Source organism: Melospiza melodia, chromosome 2, assembly GCF_035770615.1.
Source record: "Melospiza melodia melodia isolate bMelMel2 chromosome 2, bMelMel2.pri, whole genome shotgun sequence".
NCBI classification, from domain to species: domain Eukaryota; kingdom Metazoa; phylum Chordata; class Aves; order Passeriformes; family Passerellidae; genus Melospiza; species Melospiza melodia.
Genome location: NC_086195.1, coordinates 90,898,975 through 90,917,995, shown reverse-complemented (window position 1 = coordinate 90,917,995; position 19,021 = coordinate 90,898,975). Strand labels below are relative to the sequence as shown.

The 19,021-nt window shown below is 40.5% G+C and overlaps 1 protein-coding gene across 3 annotated transcripts in view; it reads left to right on the top strand.

The window, feature by feature from the left end:
- SLC25A30 (solute carrier family 25 member 30) overlaps positions 1–17,926 on the top strand; it is a 32,926-nt gene extending 15,000 nt beyond the window's left edge. Inside the window, exons 1-11 of one of the 3 annotated variants that reach the window (XM_063149326.1) lie at positions 6,158–6,224; positions 6,832–6,921; positions 8,771–8,849; positions 10,409–10,556; positions 11,188–11,282; positions 11,549–11,634; positions 12,839–12,934; positions 13,829–13,953; positions 14,465–14,603; positions 15,430–15,510; positions 16,310–17,926. In XM_063149326.1, the coding sequence (XP_063005396.1) occupies positions 6,901–6,921; positions 8,771–8,849; positions 10,409–10,556; positions 11,188–11,282; positions 11,549–11,634; positions 12,839–12,934; positions 13,829–13,953; positions 14,465–14,603; positions 15,430–15,510; positions 16,310–16,351 (912 nt within the window). In that variant the 5' untranslated portion in view covers positions 6,158–6,224; positions 6,832–6,900 and the 3' untranslated portion in view covers positions 16,352–17,926. Of the gene's footprint in view, positions 1–6,157; positions 6,225–6,831; positions 6,922–8,770; positions 8,850–10,408; positions 10,557–11,187; positions 11,283–11,548; positions 11,635–12,838; positions 12,935–13,828; positions 13,954–14,464; positions 14,604–15,429; positions 15,511–16,309 lie in introns of those variants that run through there. The other 2 variants (XM_063149327.1, XM_063149329.1) reach the window with 2 other exon arrangements.
- The last annotated feature ends 1,095 nt before the right edge of the window (positions 17,927–19,021 follow it).

The window sequence follows — 19,021 nt, the reverse complement described above, 5'->3', positions numbered from 1 at the left end:
TGGCTATCCTAGGTGTGACTGCATAGTGCTGTGACCTTCCAGGATCCCTCAACACCTTCCCAGGAAGTGGAGACCATCACTCAATCCCCAGACACCTTCCTTAGAACATTTCTTCCTTCAGAATCCTGAAAGTGTCAGAAGTAGCTTTCACCTGTGGTGCTTTCCTCTGGAACAAGCTACCTAGATGTCTTAGTCCTCATGGCAACTATCACTGAGGTAGCAAACCATCTGTTTTCAAAGCATCACTTATTCTTTGCACTTACAAAAATCCCTCTTGTCATTTCAGACAGTCTAGCATCAGTAAAACCTGTACAATATACATAGGCCTGCTCTCATATCTGTTGTCTAAACGTTCATTTGCACTATCTTCTCTTGTTCATCTTTGTTACTCTTAATTGCTTTTTTGTCTCTCTTCTCCCTGTCTTCTTGCTGGCTTTGCATTTGAAATGCAAAGCAAGGAAGTTTGTAGGCTGGTTCTTTGATTAGGCAGAGCTGGATTCCCCCTGGCCTTAGAGCTGAAACAAGGCCAACCCATCTTTGGCATGAATTGAAGTCTGCATTTTCAGCTGTGTTGTAGGAGGCCATCCAAAGTTCTTCGATGAAGTTTTATACACAATCCAGCTGGCAGGCTGCAAGGTGGCTCTGCCTTGCCTCTGTTGTCTGGCCTTGAAGGTCAGAAAAAGTTGTTAGCACACTGTGTGAAGTCTGGGCATTAATGCCACCTCCTGTTCTTACTGCAAGCCAGACAGGAGGCCAGAGGTGTTAGGATGGGGTGTTAAAGGCAGGATGCATACTGCAACCCCTCAGGAGTATTTGCTCTGCCAGATACTTGTGGCTAAGTCCTGTGAGATGTTGAGACAGTCTAATATTTCAATGCTTCCAACAGGATGAACCCTCTTCAAGTCATGCAGTGCTGCTTCTTCTGTTACACTGCTGCTGCTGCCAGTGTGAAGCCAGTTCAGCTGCATCAGCTGGCAGAAGCCTGGGGTTTGATGGGTGCATTCTGTAATTAGTGAGTTGAACCCACTCATAAGTGGGTTGAGAGCAATCAGCAGCCTGAGCAAAGGGCCAGAACTGTGCCTGGGAATGGGAGGGGAATATGGGAAGGTAAGGGAGCATCTGCCTTTTTGGCAGTGAGCTGATACATCAGTGCTGCCTTGTTGCAGAACAAAGACCCTTTTTACAGCTGTGAGGCACATTTCTCTGTTCCCTGGTGCTGCCTTCTAAGGCATGAGCATGTCCAAAAGCTGGCATCCACTGAACCAAGTGTAGGGAAGAATAACTCTGGGAAATGGAGGGACATGAGCATGTCAGATGCCATGTTTCATGGAAACCCAGGATGTCTAGCACTGTCATCTGTGCTGCTTCAGCCTCTGGAAGGCAATTGTTCTTCCACTCTGCCAGCCTTTGTTACTAGGAGCAGTGGAGATGTGAATTCCTACCCATGACTGCTGCATTGCTGCATCAGCAAGGAATCCCACTGCACATTAAAGGTCCTGAGTGACTTGTTCAGGATGTGGTTGTTGTGACAGACAACTACCACAAGGACAAAATTCTGCAGCTGTTTTTCCCTGCTGTGCAGAATAACCTGTCTTGCTGAAGGTTAACAGCAATCAGCTCATGTCAGCCAAACACTGTGTTAGTTCTGGTGTTGTCATCCTGTGGATCAGCTGGGCTGCAAAGCAGGAGAACACTTCTTCAGAAAGCATCCTGCTTTTTCAGAACTTTTTATTAAAAAAAAAAAGTTACTTAAATGCTTAATTTGACAGAACTTTATAAAGTACATTTTTAAATTTAAAAGGAAGTATATAGTATTAGGATGCTGATAGCAAAAGTTAGGTTACCCAAAGCCAGACTGGAGTAACCAGAAGAAAAGCTGTATTATTTGGGTAATGATTTAATGCAAAGCATTCTGTAAAAACTAGAGGAAAACCATCAAAACTTGAGAATCTGGAAAGAGAATAGTGAGGCTCCTTTAAGAAGTAATAGTACTGAAAGCTTGAAATTTTGCTATATAGGCAGTTCTGGATTCTGATCAACCTAAATCCTGCATTGCAAAGGACATGGCTTGGGGTCACCTGCCAGTACATCTCCCTGATCATTGTCTTGTTTGAGTCATGTTTACTGTAGGACTACTTCAACTGCCGCTCTGCTTTCACAGGTTAGCCTAGTGCAAATATGTATCTCCCTCAGCAGACACTTCCACAAATATATGCTTCCCCCTGGATATGGAGTACTGCCAGCAAGGGGTGTACTGGAAGTGGCAGAAAACATACCATGTGTGAGATGTTATTTGGTGTCCCGTCAGCCTCTCTGTCATTCATTCAACATTGAATCATCTCCCTTGTGGGAAAGGTTAGGCTGTATCTTACACCATATTCTGTCTGATTTTTACTAGGACATAGAAAAATATTTGCTCTTCTTTGTGTTGCATCTACCAGCATTTAAATTGGCATTGTTTCTTCTAATTGCTACTTGTTTAGCGCAGTGCAATGTTGGACAAAAGCCTCTGTGAAGCAACGGTGACTGATCTTTATTTAGCAAGGACCTGGAGGATCACCCTTTGAGGCTGGAAAGTATTTTGTAGTAGTGAAAAGCCTCCTATGGTGCCTTCCTATCTGAGCAACTTTAGCAGCTTTTCATTTGCTCATTCAAATAACATCAACCTCAACGCTGTCACATACATAGGAGTTATTATCTCTGTTTGGGGTCCCAGAAAAGAAGACAAATCAATTTCCCAGGACCTGCTACAAGACTGCAACACTTTCAGAAAATTTTGTTTGGTTTACATTTACTAGAACTGCTTTGCTGGGACCTTATACTGTGTGACTCTTGTCCACTTCAAGCCTGGAACTGCCCTCTGTTCCTTCACCTTTTACCTATTAAAAACAAATAACATGGCCCTTTTATATCCACAAAACAGTGACACAGTAAAGACCTTTGGCTCCTGCAATGCTGGAGTCCAAATCAGATTATAAAAAAATATTTGTTTAAAAAAAGACTATAAAATTACATTTACTGTTACTCTTGATTTCTCTTTTCTTTCTCCCTGGTCTCTGCACAGTAGATTATGTTACTAAGTTAGAAACTTTAGTTGTCTTTTCATTGTACATACCATATGCTAACAGCTAGAGGAGGAAATTTCATTGAATAATTACAGACAAAAAGGGCTGGAGAGGTCTTTGAGAGTCCATCCCAATACTTGGTCCAGGTAATCCAGATTGTAATTATGTCTCAAAACCAGCTGCTTAACAGTTTTTAAAAGTTGGTGATGATGAAGGTACTGCAAACTCCTCAGTCATCTAGTACTGTCCACACCTTTAAAAAGTCTGTTGTATGTCTAATGTAAATGGTGGAGAACAGAGAATTAAATTCCTCTTAATGGATAACTTCAGTCTTGAAGATTATGTTATATTAATCTTTTTTTAAGACTGTTTCTTTCAATTTTTCATTGCAGATTGTGTTTTGTATTCCTAGCCTTATTTTCCTAGTTCTTCTGTACAGCTCTCTTGAAATGCACCATACATAACTAGATGTGGTGCTCCAGGCTGAGGTTTTGCCCCTGGCAAACACAATGGAAGTACAATTTATTATGTCTTACAGTTTTACATGTGCCAATAGCACACTGTCTTTCCCAACAAAGTCATCTGCTGTGTGATTGAGGGTCAGGTGAAATGCCCTTCAGAGAGAAAGTACAAACAATTGAAGGTGAGGAGACTGTGCCAGGGCAGGGAGCTCTTGACTCCCATGTCCTAGGCTTGCTTTCATCACTCAGCCAATGGAACATGAAAAATGCAAATCAGTTATGTAAGTAATAATTGTGAAAGTTTCCAAGGGAAAAAGGTACCTCTCCCGTGGTTACAGCTACCAACAAAATGACAGGGCAGTTTGAACAATACCTGTAGCCAGCTGTGTCTTTTCACTAACCATTCATTTAAGCAGTAGGAGACTTGGCAGACCTGTCTTCACCCCTGCAGAGACCAGAAGTGAAATGATTTTCCATTTGAAGCAGCAGTGGAAGTAGCAAAACAGGAATGAATGCACAAAGCAGAGGTCCCCAGAAAAAATGGTTTGAGGGTTGTCTTCTTTTGCTTAAAAAAAAAGAAACAAAAAATGCGTGAGGAAACTTAGGAACAGTAAGTTTAGGGGTCCGGGAATTAATTAATTAAACTGTAGCCCTGCACAGCCCCTTGGGAAAGAACTGGCACTTGGATAAAGCTGTTGTAAGACTGTGTAATCAGTAGCACATGTGGAAAGATGCTGAGCACCTAAGTCAGTGCTGGTATGACGCAGATGCCATGTTCAAGGCAGCTTGCCAAAAGTAGTCTGCTCTCTGTTGACAAAAGCATTACGTACCTCATACGTAGTATGAATCGGGTTGAGAATACAACAGAAGACTTTATTCAGAGGACACATGCAAAAGTCACCAGTAGTAACAAAAGTTAACTGGAATTCTTCTTTATTCAGAAGTACACAGTTGGGAACTAGCAACTAGGTTGTTAAGAAACTAAGAAATGTGTTTGGGTGCAAGATATAACATGTGAACAGGAGCTGATTTTCATCAGAGGTAATAAAACCCATCTGCCGGCAAAAGGAGCTGCCCAACTCAAGATCAGAGTGGAACTAAAGTCCTTCTTAAAAGGAGGCAGAAATTTGAGAAGTCAGAAAACAAAAGCAGCTGCACCAAAGTGCAAAATCACTCAATGCTAGAATCAGTCCAGATGATCTCTGTGCAAAAAGAAAGAAAAGAGCCATTCAAAGTTTATCTGAAGTAAGATCGTACTTGCTGCAGATATAGAACCTGTAAAGAGCTAGCCAGGTATTGGAATTTCAGGAGTGGGTTAGAATGTAAATACCAGTTCTGAGGTGGGACTTTGTAGCTAAGTTCTATGAGGCCCACCTGCAAAGACAACTTTGCAACATTGTGATTAGAGCAGGAGCTTTGTGGGCTACTCATCCCTTAACAACTGAAATGGAACATTTGTGGGAGGTCTGTAATAGACTTGGATTGCTTTAGAGAACTATTTTCATTGTATGAAGCACTTGTGGCATACCGGAACCCAAATTTTGGATTCCTTATACTTAATGGAGAATTGCATGCAAAGCCACATCCAGCTTCTTAATGAGGCTGAGTGGGTGTCACCCTCTTTCTCCACCAGCCAGTAAGTTTAAATAAAGGTTCTCAGCCTCCAGCCTTGCCCTGAGATGGGCGCGGGGAGCAATCCCGCAGGATGTGTTGCCCTTTGCGGGGTAAGGCATGCCATCAGCCTGCAAGGCAGCGGACTGACAGCGGCAGCAGGGCTGCACCGTGCGGGTAAGTCCCTACAAGCACTCCTGGCAGCTCTTCAGTCAGAAACAGAAAGCGCCGAGTGACTACAACACTCTGCCTTTAGGGGCAGCAAAAGAGCTGATTCCAAACTATTTCACAGGAAGCCCTGGACTCAGGACCAGACTACTTCTGGTTCTCATCCAGTCTGCATGCACGGGTCACTGCCACCCGTACAGCGGCTGAGACCTGCCCTTTTAGGTAGCCCCTTTCCTTCGGGACAGGCACTGGATGTGTGTGAACAAAGCCATGTAAAGCGTACATAGTGAATCCATAATTTCTGCCCTGGTGATGCAAAGAAACATAACTGTGTAATACTATTACGACTGCTGAATCACCTGTGTAAACGTTCTGCCAAAAATGTTGAAGAGGGTATTTTAAAGAGCAAAGTGGCTATTTAAGCCCACCCTGCCCCTTTCTATTCCTCCACACAGCAGGTAGATAAAGGTTCCTGTGCTGCCTCAGGAAAGCTCAGCCCCGGTACTGCTGCAGTGTGGCTGGTGCCCATAGGATCATAAATCGAGGGGCAAAATCAGTGTCCTTATAGATAATGGTGAGGATGTTCGTTAACCGGGGAGAGCTGAAACACCCGACGCAGCCGCTCCATTCTCCTGGGGCAGGAATGCTAATGGAAAATGCCGGCTGTCCCACCACCCCTCCAAGGCCAGCGGCGAAGGGAGACCTCCGACTGCAAGGTCGGCATGGTTAATCTTTTCCCCGAATAACTACAGCCGGCTCGGCGCCCCCTTCAAACCAACTGCGGCTTCGCACCCGCCCCTTTCACGCCCCGCTCCTGGCTCGGCTCTCGGGCCAGCCCGCCCCGGGGCGGAGCCCCGCGTTCCCCAAAAGCCGCCGCGGCCGCGGGGAGCAGCGCCGGGATTTGGGAGCGGCGGGGCCGGTACGGCAGGACGTGGGGGTCGGGCGGGGCTCGGTGGTGAGTGGGGAGGTGGCGGCTGCTGCTCTCAGCTCTCGGAGGGTGGGAGACTATTTTTCTTGTGTAGTAGTAGCTGTTGCCACCCTAGACCCGAATCTGCTTTAAATAGTTAAAATTACTATAAGCTCGAGTGTACTGCGTGCTTGATACGCTAGCGATGTTTTCGGCCACCATGTAATAGTATGTGGGACTTTTCAATTCTGCTCCCCGTCGGGGAAATATCGAGTTATTTAAGTGATTTGTTCTTTCATGGAACTCGGGCTTTTGGGTTTAGTCCAGTCATGCTGTGGTTAAAAGAAAGAGGATTCCCTTCTGACCACTGCAGAAAGTGCGTGGATGAATCTCTGTATTAATTCAGCCCAATCCTCTTTAGGGTCGAGTATCCCCTCTGTCATTGTTGATGTTCAGGGTATGGCAACGTGTATTTTGTAAAGGCAATATCTTTGTAGTAAAAGTGGAGACCTTAATTTTTTCTATGGTGATGGCTGGATTCTCTTTTTAAGTAGTTTGCCACTCACTCAGCTGATACAGAATTGTTCTGAGAAGACACTTACTATTTTTATTGATATAGGGAAGAAGTTCTGACTAAGAAGCAAACCAAGAATTTGGAATATAAGCGGGAAATGAGACATCTGAGATCATGGGGCGAAATTACTGGATGGTGTGTCTTTTTGATTTTTTTTCCTGAGAAAAAATCTACGTCTTTGCTTTATCTTTTTTCTTCTTCTTCATACTTCTTCCTAAAGTATGGAAATCTTAAAGAAGGGGGCTGGAGGTTAGAAATTGAAAGATTCATATGATTAGTTTAGCATACTGGCAGGAGATGAGACTTGAAAGCCTTTCAGATTTACAAACCTTGACCTTCACCTTGGGATCTGTCAAAGGAAGAGTGTGCTATAAAATTTTTCATTAGAGTACCCTATTTATATATTAAAGCTTCAACTAATATTTGTAAATCTGTATGCAAATTGAAAACTTTATTTGACCGTGCTCAGAATTACATATAAAAAATGAGTAGCCTGCATTGCCTAGGCAGAGTGAAATATGAAATGAACAGGAAAAGGATCTATATTTTTATTTTATATGTGTTGTGGTATTGGTGATAGATGAAATCTTGTTTTAGTATGTTTGAGGGGCTTAACTGTCAGTTTTGCTGAGTTTCTCAGGAGTAAAGATGAGGTGTGTAGCAGACAGTGGGCAAACTGAGCTTGGCATTGTCTCTGTTAATTAAATGATCTGCCATTAATCACGGCAAAAAAGGATTATGAGGAATTGGAGCTGGAACTGGCCTCCCTCTGATACAGTGTCATATCCATGCAGCTCTGCCTCCTTTGTATTGGAAAGCTGGCATGGTCCAAGCCTGTGTGTCCAGACCTCTGTACTGCGCTCTTTTGGCAGTATAGTGGGGTGACCTTAGTTGCCTTCTCCTTTTTTTTTTTTTTTTTTTTTTAATTATGTTCATTACAGCAGTCTAAAGAATAAGGATTTCTGTGCATGTAGGTGTTGAGTATGTGAAATTTTGTGATTTTCCTCGTGTGTCAGAAGACCCAGGTAACTCATCATGAAGTAAATATGGTAAAGGGAAAACTAGAGCTGCAGAAAGTGTTCAGGCCTGCTGAGTGTCTGCAACTCTGAAAATTCATTTAGGTGCTGGGTTGTTGGCATCTGTAGAGGAAGCGACTAAAGAAGGTTCAGCAGTACAAAAGGCAGGGCTAAGTAATGGGTGTATTTGTGATATTTTCCAGTTAGGCACTACAGGTGATAAAGCAGGGAAGAATAACAGGGAGTGTAAGTGCCAAGGGAAGTATTTTCAAGTACAATTTTCCCATAAGATTAATTGCCAAAAATAACTGTAGAATGCAATGTTTAGGGGGATATAATAGAAAATGGGGAATGAAAACTGTTTATATTGTGAGGAAGGGGAAAAATAAGATGTTGAGAGAAATGCTTGTTTGCATATGCTATAGTTAATTACAAATTGTGGTAGCTTTGTCAAATTCAATAATTGACATAATTTTCATGTAAATTCACAAGAATTAATATTGTGAACACGGGTAGCAGAAATAGGTCTGAATGGAAGCAAAATGGTGTATGCACCCTTATTTTCTGTCCAAGTGTACCAGCTTAGCTCATGCTAAATAATGTTGGTAACTGGGAAGAAGGAAGTTCTGTAGTTCAGCTAGTAAAAATCCTTGGAGGCTATTCACTGCAGTGCTCCTAAACATAATGCCTGGGAGACGACCTGCTTTAACCTTTCATGGTGAGGAGAGTGGTGGACCAAACACACAGCAGGCACTGATTTGACCCAGATGCTTTTCTGTGGTATTCCTGTCTTTCTTCTGATTGTCAAGTGTATTAAATGTGGTTTTTTTACTCTTACCTTTTTTTTAGTCTTTACTCATGTTTGGAAGGCCCATTTTAAATGGACTAGGCACAAAGTTTTAATTAAGTGTTAGCATGAATATTTGTGGTATGTACTTACAGTAGTGTTAAATCTTCCTCTTTCACAGAAAGAGGAACCAATAATGCCAGCACTGAACTGGAAGCCCTTTATCTACGGAGGTTTAGCATCAATCACTGCAGAATGTGGTAAGAGTTTGCTTTAATTGTTGACATGATTTTCTTTACTTGGATAGTCTCTATCTGAAACAAGTAGGGTTCCATGCTGCCAGTGACACAGTGGTATATGGTGGTCTGCAGCACAGAGTTTTTTACTTAGTGCTGACTGAAGAGTTTCTCTTATCTCTATTGCAATGTCAGAACACTTGTGTCTGTAAACTCTCATCCCTGGTGAGTCTTGTTTCCTATACATATTTTGCCTCTGTTTTATTATTTGGTGTATGTTTGATCTATTCCTAGACAGTGGTCATAAGTAGATACAGCTTCTGCTTTGCTGCAGTAGATCAGTTATGCTCTTAACTTGCAGATTTTTCTCTTAGCTTTACTGAGTATCTATGTTGCAGTTTAAATAATCTTTTCTTGAATGCAAGTGGTTGCTTAGATTTGAACACTTAAATTCAATAGTGAGCAACACAGAATAATTGCTGTAGTGCATCTGATATTTTAGGCTTCTAAAGGCAAACCTTTAATATTAACGTTTTTGTAGAGTTGTATTTGAAAACATGTATATGAAAGCATGTATATGAAAATAAAGGAAATCTGGGTTTTCATTGTAGCAGGACATGGTTGGGCATGTGGTGGGCTTGCATGTAAGGTCTGTCTGGTAAAGTAGAGGCAGTATAAAATGACACTTAAAACTACTATTTTTTTTTTGTTTTCATAGTGTAGTTTGGGTTGGAAGGTCATCTGGTCCAACCTCCCTGCTTTGAGCAGGTACATCTTCAATTAGATCACGTTGCTCAAAGCGTTGTCCAATCCAACTTTGAATGATTGCAGGGATAGGAAGGGTTTCTTTCTACTTAGGAAATTTGTATAAACTTGAGTTTGAGACATGTCATTATTTGACTTGACTGAATATGGCCAATAATGCCAAACGCTTAAGGGAGACATACAATTCATGAAAGCTTTGCTTGTCTGGTAAGCCTCGTTTAAACAGATGTAGTTAATCCTGACTCCTCCTTCCACTCTTAGGTGAGAGTGGAATGTTGAGGTGGTCCTTTCCTGGATGGATACAGTTTCTGAACCCTTTCATAAGGGGAGCTTGGAGAAAATTAATTGAACATAACATAGCAGTAGGTAACATGAAAGCTGTAATAGGAATAGTACTGCTGCTATTGCTGTTTCAGATACTAGGCCAGAACCTGTGTCGAACAGAATTTATTTGCCTTCAGTGATGTCCTCTTCAAAGGGGTTGGTAGAATATGTGTGCAAACTCAGTGCTTGATTGGGATTGCAAAGTCCTGTTCAGTGTGGCTGCTTACAACAAGGCAATGCTGTGTTGCATGAAAATATAGTGAATGTGAACACAGGAGGTAGGCAGGGCTTCTGTCAGGCCTTTAGCAGAAACAAGGTGATAGAATGTGAATCACTTCTTTAAAAGAAAGTCTTGGTAAGAAAAGCTTCTTTCCCATGGCAATACTTTTATATATTATGATATGTAATAAATGTTGCTGTTTCTTGTATGATATTCTCTGTTGTCTTTGGTTAGGTAGGTACTTTGTTAATTTTCTCACTGATTTTCCTTTAAGGTACTTTCCCCATTGATCTGACCAAAACACGTCTCCAGGTTCAAGGTCAAGTTAATGATGCCAAATACAAAGAGATCCGCTACCGTGGGATGATGCATGCACTGGTCAGAATATGCAGAGAAGAAGGGCTGAAAGCCTTATACTCTGGGTAAGAGTAACTGAGCTGCAGCAATGGCTTATCAACAGTCTATTGATAAAAGTATAAGCTCATTGTATGTGAATTTTTGGACTTCAGGATTGCAAGGCATTTGGCTAGCCTTAATCTGGAAGTTGGAAGACCCAGCTTTGATACCTTCAATGCTGCACACTGCCAAAGCACCTCATGTTTTTAAAAAACCCCTCAAACAGCAAAACCTACATGAAACAAAATACCTAAGCACAAGGTTATTTTTTACAGTGCTGCTATAGTTGTTCCATCTCTCAGAATTAAAATTGGATTTACCTTTGCCTATAAACAAGCATGCTTTTCTTCAAAACATGCAGGATGGTGGGGGAACTACATTTCAGACATGACTGCCAGCTATTTTATAGATTACAAGTTGAAGCATGGTCTAATAGTAATAATCCCTTCACAGTTCATTCATATTCTTGCAGGCTCTATTTAAAAAAAAATAAAAACCAAAACCTAAAAACTCCAAAGCTTGTTTTGTTATAATGAGTTTAAATTGTTGATTTAAATGAACAAACCTTTCTTTGCTAGATATCTCTGCACTAGGAAGAATTTTCTGGTGAGTTTTTGAGATCTTGAGCATAAACATTTTTGCTGCTTGTTTTTACAGGATTGCACCTGCAATGCTACGGCAAGCTTCATATGGAACTATAAAAATAGGCACTTACCAGAGCTTAAAAAGAATGTTTGTTGAGCATCCAGAAGGTGAGGGGTCATTTTCTATTTAATTCAGGACTGATTTGCTTGAAGCCAATTCCAGTTGCATCTTACTGTAGCATTTGAACAAGTCTGCCAAAAAGACATTCCTTACACCAGCTACAACAAAGTTAGTCAGCAAGGGTAACTCATCAGAGCAGGTTTCATGGCTTCTGTAAGTGGCACTCTCTGGTTAAATGAGGGGAGGCATCATCCTGTCCTAATGCATCCTAAGTTTTGTAAATCTGCAGCTAAAATCTTTGTTTGTGAAACAGATGAAACCCTCATGATGAATGTTCTGTGTGGCGTTCTTTCGGGAGTAATCTCGTCATCTATTGCCAACCCCACAGATGTCTTAAAGGTAATTATGTAGAGCTTGTCTTCTTAGTTTTTGTTCTCTCCTGAAGCAAAAACAGTCTCCTGATGAATATAGGATTTGTTTTGTAACACTACTTATTCTCATCTCTTAACTTCTAAAGAATCAGTAGCATCCTAAATTCTTGAAACCTCCTTCTGATCCATACTAATAATTTGGAAGTATGTGTGAGGAAGGTGAAGGCTGGGGAGGTAGTTAGACTCACATATTTTTGAGTGTGGGGGGAGAATAACTTGGATGCTGTGGTGTTTGTGTGGAAGCCACACTCTGTATTTCATCTGTACTTCTTGGTAACACTGTTGTACTTGGATGTTGCTAGAGCTCAAAATAGGTGAAGATTAGTTCAGAGGAAAGAGGTCCAGGGAATGTTGCTTGTACTGTATGATTCCTTAACACTAGAGAGGTTTTGCAAACCTGTGTTCCAGGGAAATGGCATTCCAGCATCAATCATTTAAAGTGAATTAGTGAAACAACCACCTCTTCAAGAATCTGTTAGCTTAATCATAGTCAGTAACTTGAAAGGGTTGATAGGTGTATCCTATAAAACTGGAGCTTGTGACTTACAAAGCTGCTCCTAATGAAAAGGAAGTCAAGAAAACTCTCTATGTTTTCCTGAAGCTACTAAAAAGCTTTGTCCTTCATAGTGCTAGTGTGGTTATGTAGTGGCATTTCAAACAAGTTTGTATTTCAAGTGTGGCTTCAATTAGTTACTTCCTAGAATTATATCTACCTACCAAGTCACTTGTTGACAACCTGTATATGTAAGTTACCTTTACAGGTCCCTAAGGATGATCTTATAAATCTACAGGGTTGAAGATCATGGTTCTCAGTGACTGAAATATTAATCTGTTTAACCTTTCATTTCAACATGTTCTGTGAGAACACTGCAAAGGACATCCTGCACAACCCATCTGCCAGTCTTATCTAAATGGAGCAGTGTACCCATACAGAAATAGAAGTGACTTAATGCAGCTAAGAATTCTACCACATACTTCTTCAAAATTAGCAGCTGCATTGGGATAGTTAAGGCAAAAGATTGCACTTATATAGCTGTGATAATGCCAGCTCTTGCTTTTATACTTAGAGAAATTGACTTTACTACTTGCAGTTGTATCTTGATAGTTGAATGTAGTTTTATTATTTTTTTGGTTGCATTTATTTTTTAATTGTATGTTCTAATGAATCTCAGATCAGAATGCAAGCTCAAGGTAGAACAATTCAAGGAGGAATGATGGGCAACTTCATACAGATCTACCAAAATGAAGGCACTAAAGGATTATGGAAGGCAAGTTTTTTTGAACTGTATCTTACACTTTAGCTAGACTTCCTTGTTCAATTGAACGTCATGTATTCCTACAGTGTTCTCAGCTGAAATGTGGAGGATGTAATGTCTGTCATTTGTCATGGCTGCTTCACTGCTGGTGTCTCAGTGCTTTTTGATGAAGGGTTACAGCCAGCCTTGTATGTGAGGATTAGCTGCCACATAGGAGAGGGAGGACAAATGCAGGGGTCAATTAGGGTGACTGGCTCGAGGAACAGTTCAACAACCCTTTGCCTTACACCTCTCAATCTGTATGCTCTGTCTGTTTTAAAACATATGCTAAGGAACATTTGGAAGTGAAGGAGCTGCTGAGCATCCCTTGTAGCTCAGGAACTCTCATATTCAGTTTTACAGGTTGTCTCTTGGGCCAGTTATAGTCAATGACTGTATAATAACTGAAGAGTCAAAATAGACAATTGTTTTGAGCTGCAAGAGAATAGGAATGTTTTTCCATTAGTGTGCTTTTCTCACAGTTTCTTGATCTCCAGTTTTCTGTTCATCCTCCTTACTTTATCAGTTTTTCAGCTAGCAGCAAAGGAACACTGGTTTGGAGCTTTTACCTGACTGTTGACGCAAGAATAGAGATGTTAAGCAGAGGTAGAATTGAGATGTTAAGCAGAGATAGTAAATAACTTAAAGGATCTGAAGTTTCCATTCTGTGTGGAAAAGTGATTTATGTTATTTCAAATTTGTGGTTTTGGAGCACATACATCTAAGACTTGTACTAATTAGCCTTATTTGAATTTGCAATGTTCTTAACATATTTGTGGTGTTTTGCTTTGTATTGTAAGAGCTTGGCTTTTCTAACAGTGCACAAAGGTTGACTTTAAATTTCAACCATATCCTTTCTTTTGCCAGGGAGTATCATTGACAGCACAGAGAGCTGCTATTGTTGTTGGAGTAGAGCTGCCAGTATATGACCTTACCAAGAAGCACATAATTCTGTCTGGACATATGGGAGATACAGTATATACTCACTTCCTGTAAGTCTGTGTACCTGGTTGTATAGCTCAGTATTAGATAGTTCTTGCTGCAGGGGAGAGGAGTATTTTTATTTTTTATCATCTGTCTAGATGTATACATATATTCCTGATGTGTTTATAATTTTTAGTGTAATAGCATCTCAGATGGTAGCATGGAAGATAAATTTATACAGCAATTGAATTTAGCTTTCTTTTGAAACATGGAAATTTGTTTTGTGGGTGGTCTGAATCATTCAACTGTGCAAATTGAGGCTGGAAGAAATTTACAGTCAAATATTATTCCCTGGGGTGTGAACATCTTTCCAAGCATAATGTATATAAGGGCTATATAGCAAATTTTCAAAATTATGTTTTTATAGTAAGTGAAAAGTAACTTTTCACGTCCATTAGCTGAGTTAATTTTTTTAGTAAAAGCATTAAACAGTCATTATTACTTTGTGTTTCCTGGGAAGGGGAAGTTCTTGTACATCTGTGTGGTAGATCAGGTTCCATTAAACCCTTCTTTTACTAGTTCCAGTTTTCTTTGTGGGTTAGCTGGAGCCCTTGCATCCAACCCAGTTGATGTTGTAAGAACACGTATGATGAATCAAAAAAGCCAAAACCATGGGGGACACTCAGCCTACAAGGGCACTTTGGATTGTTTGTTACAGGTAAGCAGTTCATGTATCATCATAAATAGAAACTGCTGCCACCAAGCAATGGTTTTGCTGTGGAGCTGTTCTGTTTTCCCTAGTAACTTAGACATGTTTTTGCCATAATATTTAAAAGGACTGTGCTGTCAGTTATGCACTCAAGTGTGAAAAGTATCTGCTGTCTTGAGAGAGAGGCAGGAAGAAGTTAGTGTCTGCTGCAGGCCCTTACTTTCTTTGGGTGCTTGGATGAGGAGAGGAAGGCTCTCAGCAGCACTGTCTATGTCAGTCTGACAGGAAATTACCATTTCATAAGTCAGTCCTTGAAGCACAAGATGTTCTGAAACAGACAAACAGTTTTCTATGTTGCTTACTGCATAATGGAAAGCTTAGTACAGCCAAAGGCAAGGTCAGCCTCTGGTTTTGATTACTCTGATTTGGTTTCTGAAGTCTCTAACTTGGTATGAGGTGGGACCATGATGGCCTTGTACATGGAGAAGAATGGATAGTAAGCTGTTGCTGTCCAGCTGTTGACCGAACAGTCCAAGTCACATTGTCCAGGGAAATACAAGGTCCAGAAAGCAAACTGAAATATTTCAAGGGACTGCCAAATGTTAGCTACAGGTTTACATGCAGCAAATTTCAAGAGGCTGTCAAATGTCAACTGCAAGTTTACATCTAATGAAATGTATTTCTTTATCCTGTCAGACAATAAATATAAATTAAGGTTACAGGACTAAGCCACCTCCTTGTCTGGTACAGTCTTGTTAGCTGACATGCTGTCTGGGTTTTTCACAAAAAAAGAATTACATAAGTGTGTTCCTATGTTTTTGTTTTTTTTCCCTAGACATGGAAGAATGAAGGCTTTTTTGCTCTGTATAAAGGTTTTTGGCCAAACTGGTTAAGACTTGGTCCTTGGAATATCATTGTATCCTTTCCAGAGGTGTGCAAAATTACTAAGTTAGCCATACAACAGCAAGTATTGTTTTTTACAGAATTACTCAGCGTGGGAAGTGTCATATCAGCACAGATAGTCCCTTTTTTATGAATGGAAAATTGTGCAGTTGACAGGTTTAAGTCTGCTTCCAGTTAGATTGAATTTGATTCACACAGAGTCAAGACTAAAATATGATCTTGCAAAAAAATATTCTGTTCTTCCAATTTCATGCCTGCCCATTTTCTTTGTTATGAGCCTACTTTTAATCAAAGTTACCCAGGTGAATGAGGAGTGGGGGCTATTTCCAGAACTGGGGAAACTGTGGCAGTTACTGATGCAGTCTTTTTGTTTGTCTTAGTCTCACAGTTTTAGCTTTGTTTCAGGAGCCAACTGATCAGAGCCCTGGGAAGTGGGTTGGTAGAAATTGTTTTGCAATACACAAACCTTCTTAGCCCATCAAAGCTAAGGGATTGAAGAGTCTTAAGGGCTTTTGCAGTATTTTTATGGCAGCTTTTGCAGGACTGCCTCCTTAGTCCTGGGTTTAAGATCCTGAGGAAGATGGATGGGAAAGTATTTTGTATCACCAGCCTTTAAGCAAGTTTCATTGTTCTCCCTAGTATTGTGTAAAAATGTGGCCAACCTGCAGCATGGCAAAGGAAGGAACAAGGAGTGCTCCTGTAGTGGAAGGAGTGGAACACAGTTGCACACAGAAGCAGCTAACCTTGAGTAGTGAAGGGACCAGTTTTCACTGCATGAACAAGAAAGAGTTTTCCTTAATCAGCTGTGCCAGTTCTTTCTGACATATGAACAGCTGAAGAAATTGGATGCCTGACATGCTGAGCTGAGTACAGAATTCTGTTAATGTACTGTCTGAGTTTAGAGCAATGTGCAAGTTGTCTTGAGTGTTTGCTCTTTATTGTCTGAGCTGCTGGCCAAAGGAAGAGGTCACTGCAAGACTGAATGAGAAGAACCTGGAAGTGATTTCAAGGCAAACTGGCTCCTGTAACCATGGTTTGTGCACGTGAGTCAGAGGATGATGTGCACTGTTTTTCTGAACCAAACCGATGGAATACCTTCTGTCAACTGTTTCAATGCTCTTGAATGTAAAGATCTGCAATGCAACTTTGTGCATCTGAGTCTCAAAGCACAGTGTTTTATAAAAGTTAAAGAAAAGGTTTTTTTCTTTTTTTCTATAGATTTCCATAAAGGAAGGAAAAGAAAAATATTTCTGTAAAGGAAAAGTATTTCTGTAAGGGAAGATAAGCAGAACTGAGGAGCTGGGCTTTTCCTGCTTTCAGAAATGTATACAATTTGATTTATTGTAATAGCTCAAAGCTTCCAGTTAACTGGAAGTGTGAAAAGACATCTTTGCTGGCTTTCAGGTTGGCAAAATAACTACTGCAGTATAAAATCTGGTTTTGGTTTTGAAGCTTTCCTGTGTTCTAAGTCCTGAGATGTCTGCATAATTTTCTGGGAATAATCCAGCTTCATTAGCAAGTGTAGTTGCTACAGTTGACAGTTTTGCATAGCTTGAAGAAAGATTTTTTTCTTCCATGTATAATTCTTGATTTCAGCATAAGTGCTTCTTAAACATATTCATATGGAAATTGCTAGTAGGAATGAAGTTCAAACAAGTTCATGCCCATCTGCTGATCTTGCAGAGAAACTTTCCATGCCTCTTCCATCTTTGAGAAGAGTTATTGGTTACTGTCTGTTTCACACTGTGCAGTCAGGCTCTCTCATGTGGGTGCCTATGTGACAAGAGCCAACCTCTCCAAAAGTAAATCTCCTATAAAGACTGCTTTCCTCCTTTAAAAAGACCCCAAGTCCAGAACTAGTGAACACTTTCACATACCAAAGATGCTCAAGTTGCTGCTACATGCAAGGAAACAGAAGAAATCAACCACAGCTCCTATAAACATTACCTTTAGGCTTAAAGGTATATCAAAACTTCAGGGCTGTTAACTCAACAGTTATATCACACTTCTTAAGTGCTGTGTTGAATTCCAGGAAAAAGGAGTATGTGAGATGCAAATTGCAGGATGGATCTTCTGTGTTTACAGAGGGCAGCAAAGCAGGATCCATAGCTTTGGATTTTTGTGGCCTTGTGTTAATCTTTTACACGTTTTTCATAAAATCATGCATTCCACTTAAAGAAGTTTCATTGATATATTAAAATTGCTGTAATTACTTCAAATTACTAATTTTGAATTCACAAATAGAATTTTTAAATGCACAAAGCACTTTCTTTCCTAAGGTAAAACATTTTCTATATATAGGGGTATGCTGATGTGCAGTGTTTCCCCTTACAACTGTTTCTGTGCTTTGATAAAAAGTGTAAATATTTTTTATGCTGTGTAAGAAAAGTATATGTTTTTCAAGCCTATTAAAAGCATTAAAATATAAAGTGTGATGACTTAGAACTGCTTTCAGTTTTGAAGTTTCAAATACTTTGAGAAGCTTGCCAATTTGGAGTGACAGTAACTGCACTGTACCAGTTAATCTGCGGGGAAGCCGCAGAGGTATAACTGGACAAGATGGACTGGAATTGACTGCTAAGTCCCAAAGGCACCAAAACAGTGAAATAGGAGCTCAGGATCTCAGCTGAACGTGAGCCAGAGTGTGCCCAGGTGCCCGAGAAGGTCAATGGCATCCTGGCCTGTATCAGCAGCAGTGTGGCCAGCAGGACCAGGGCAGGGACTGTCTGCCTGTACCTGGCACTGGTGAAGCTGCATTTTGTTATAAATGAGAGCTTGATTATGCCAATATTCAAGCAGCAATCAATTTATTAATTAATATGGTAAAGTATGAGCAATACAGCACTGGGTACAGTGGGGGATGTTTTCCCTCCAACTGCACACCAATAGTTGAGGCTTTACAGGTATTTATAGGGGTACTCATAAGCTTACTCATAAGCAGTTTCTATTCCAATTTTTACTCATCAGCAGTTTCTATTCCCAATTTTTAAGTCACAATTCTATACACTATTGTGATTTAGTTTTTCTCAGGATCTATCCCAGAAAAAGAGTATCCCCAGATGGTGGGGGTCCAGCTTCTGACAAGAAGAAAGACAAATCCCATCTGGTAAAGTCCAGCTCCCCAGATGCGGATCCACCTTTTAATTGCAAAGACTATAAATCTCATAACAGTGATGTCTAGCTTCCCTTGGTTGAAACTATTAATCCTGGAGTTGATGTTCATCTTCCTTTCTCAAGCTGTTTTTCTCTGCTTTACTAAGGCGTGAGATAAGCATATTTCCTTTATATATATTGCACCGCTATAGTTTCAAGGATACAAGAAGTATTCTAAAATTATACTTCGAAAGGTTCTTACTGCAGAACTCTTTAAGGATTAACTACAAGCAAAAAGCAACATCCTTAACACTTTAATTCTGAGGCTCCTAAATCAACTAATGTTAATTGCAAACAAAAGACAGGTTCAAAGGCTTTCTTCCATGCTTTACTTTCCTCAGTTATTATTAGAATTTGCAACTGTCCCACTG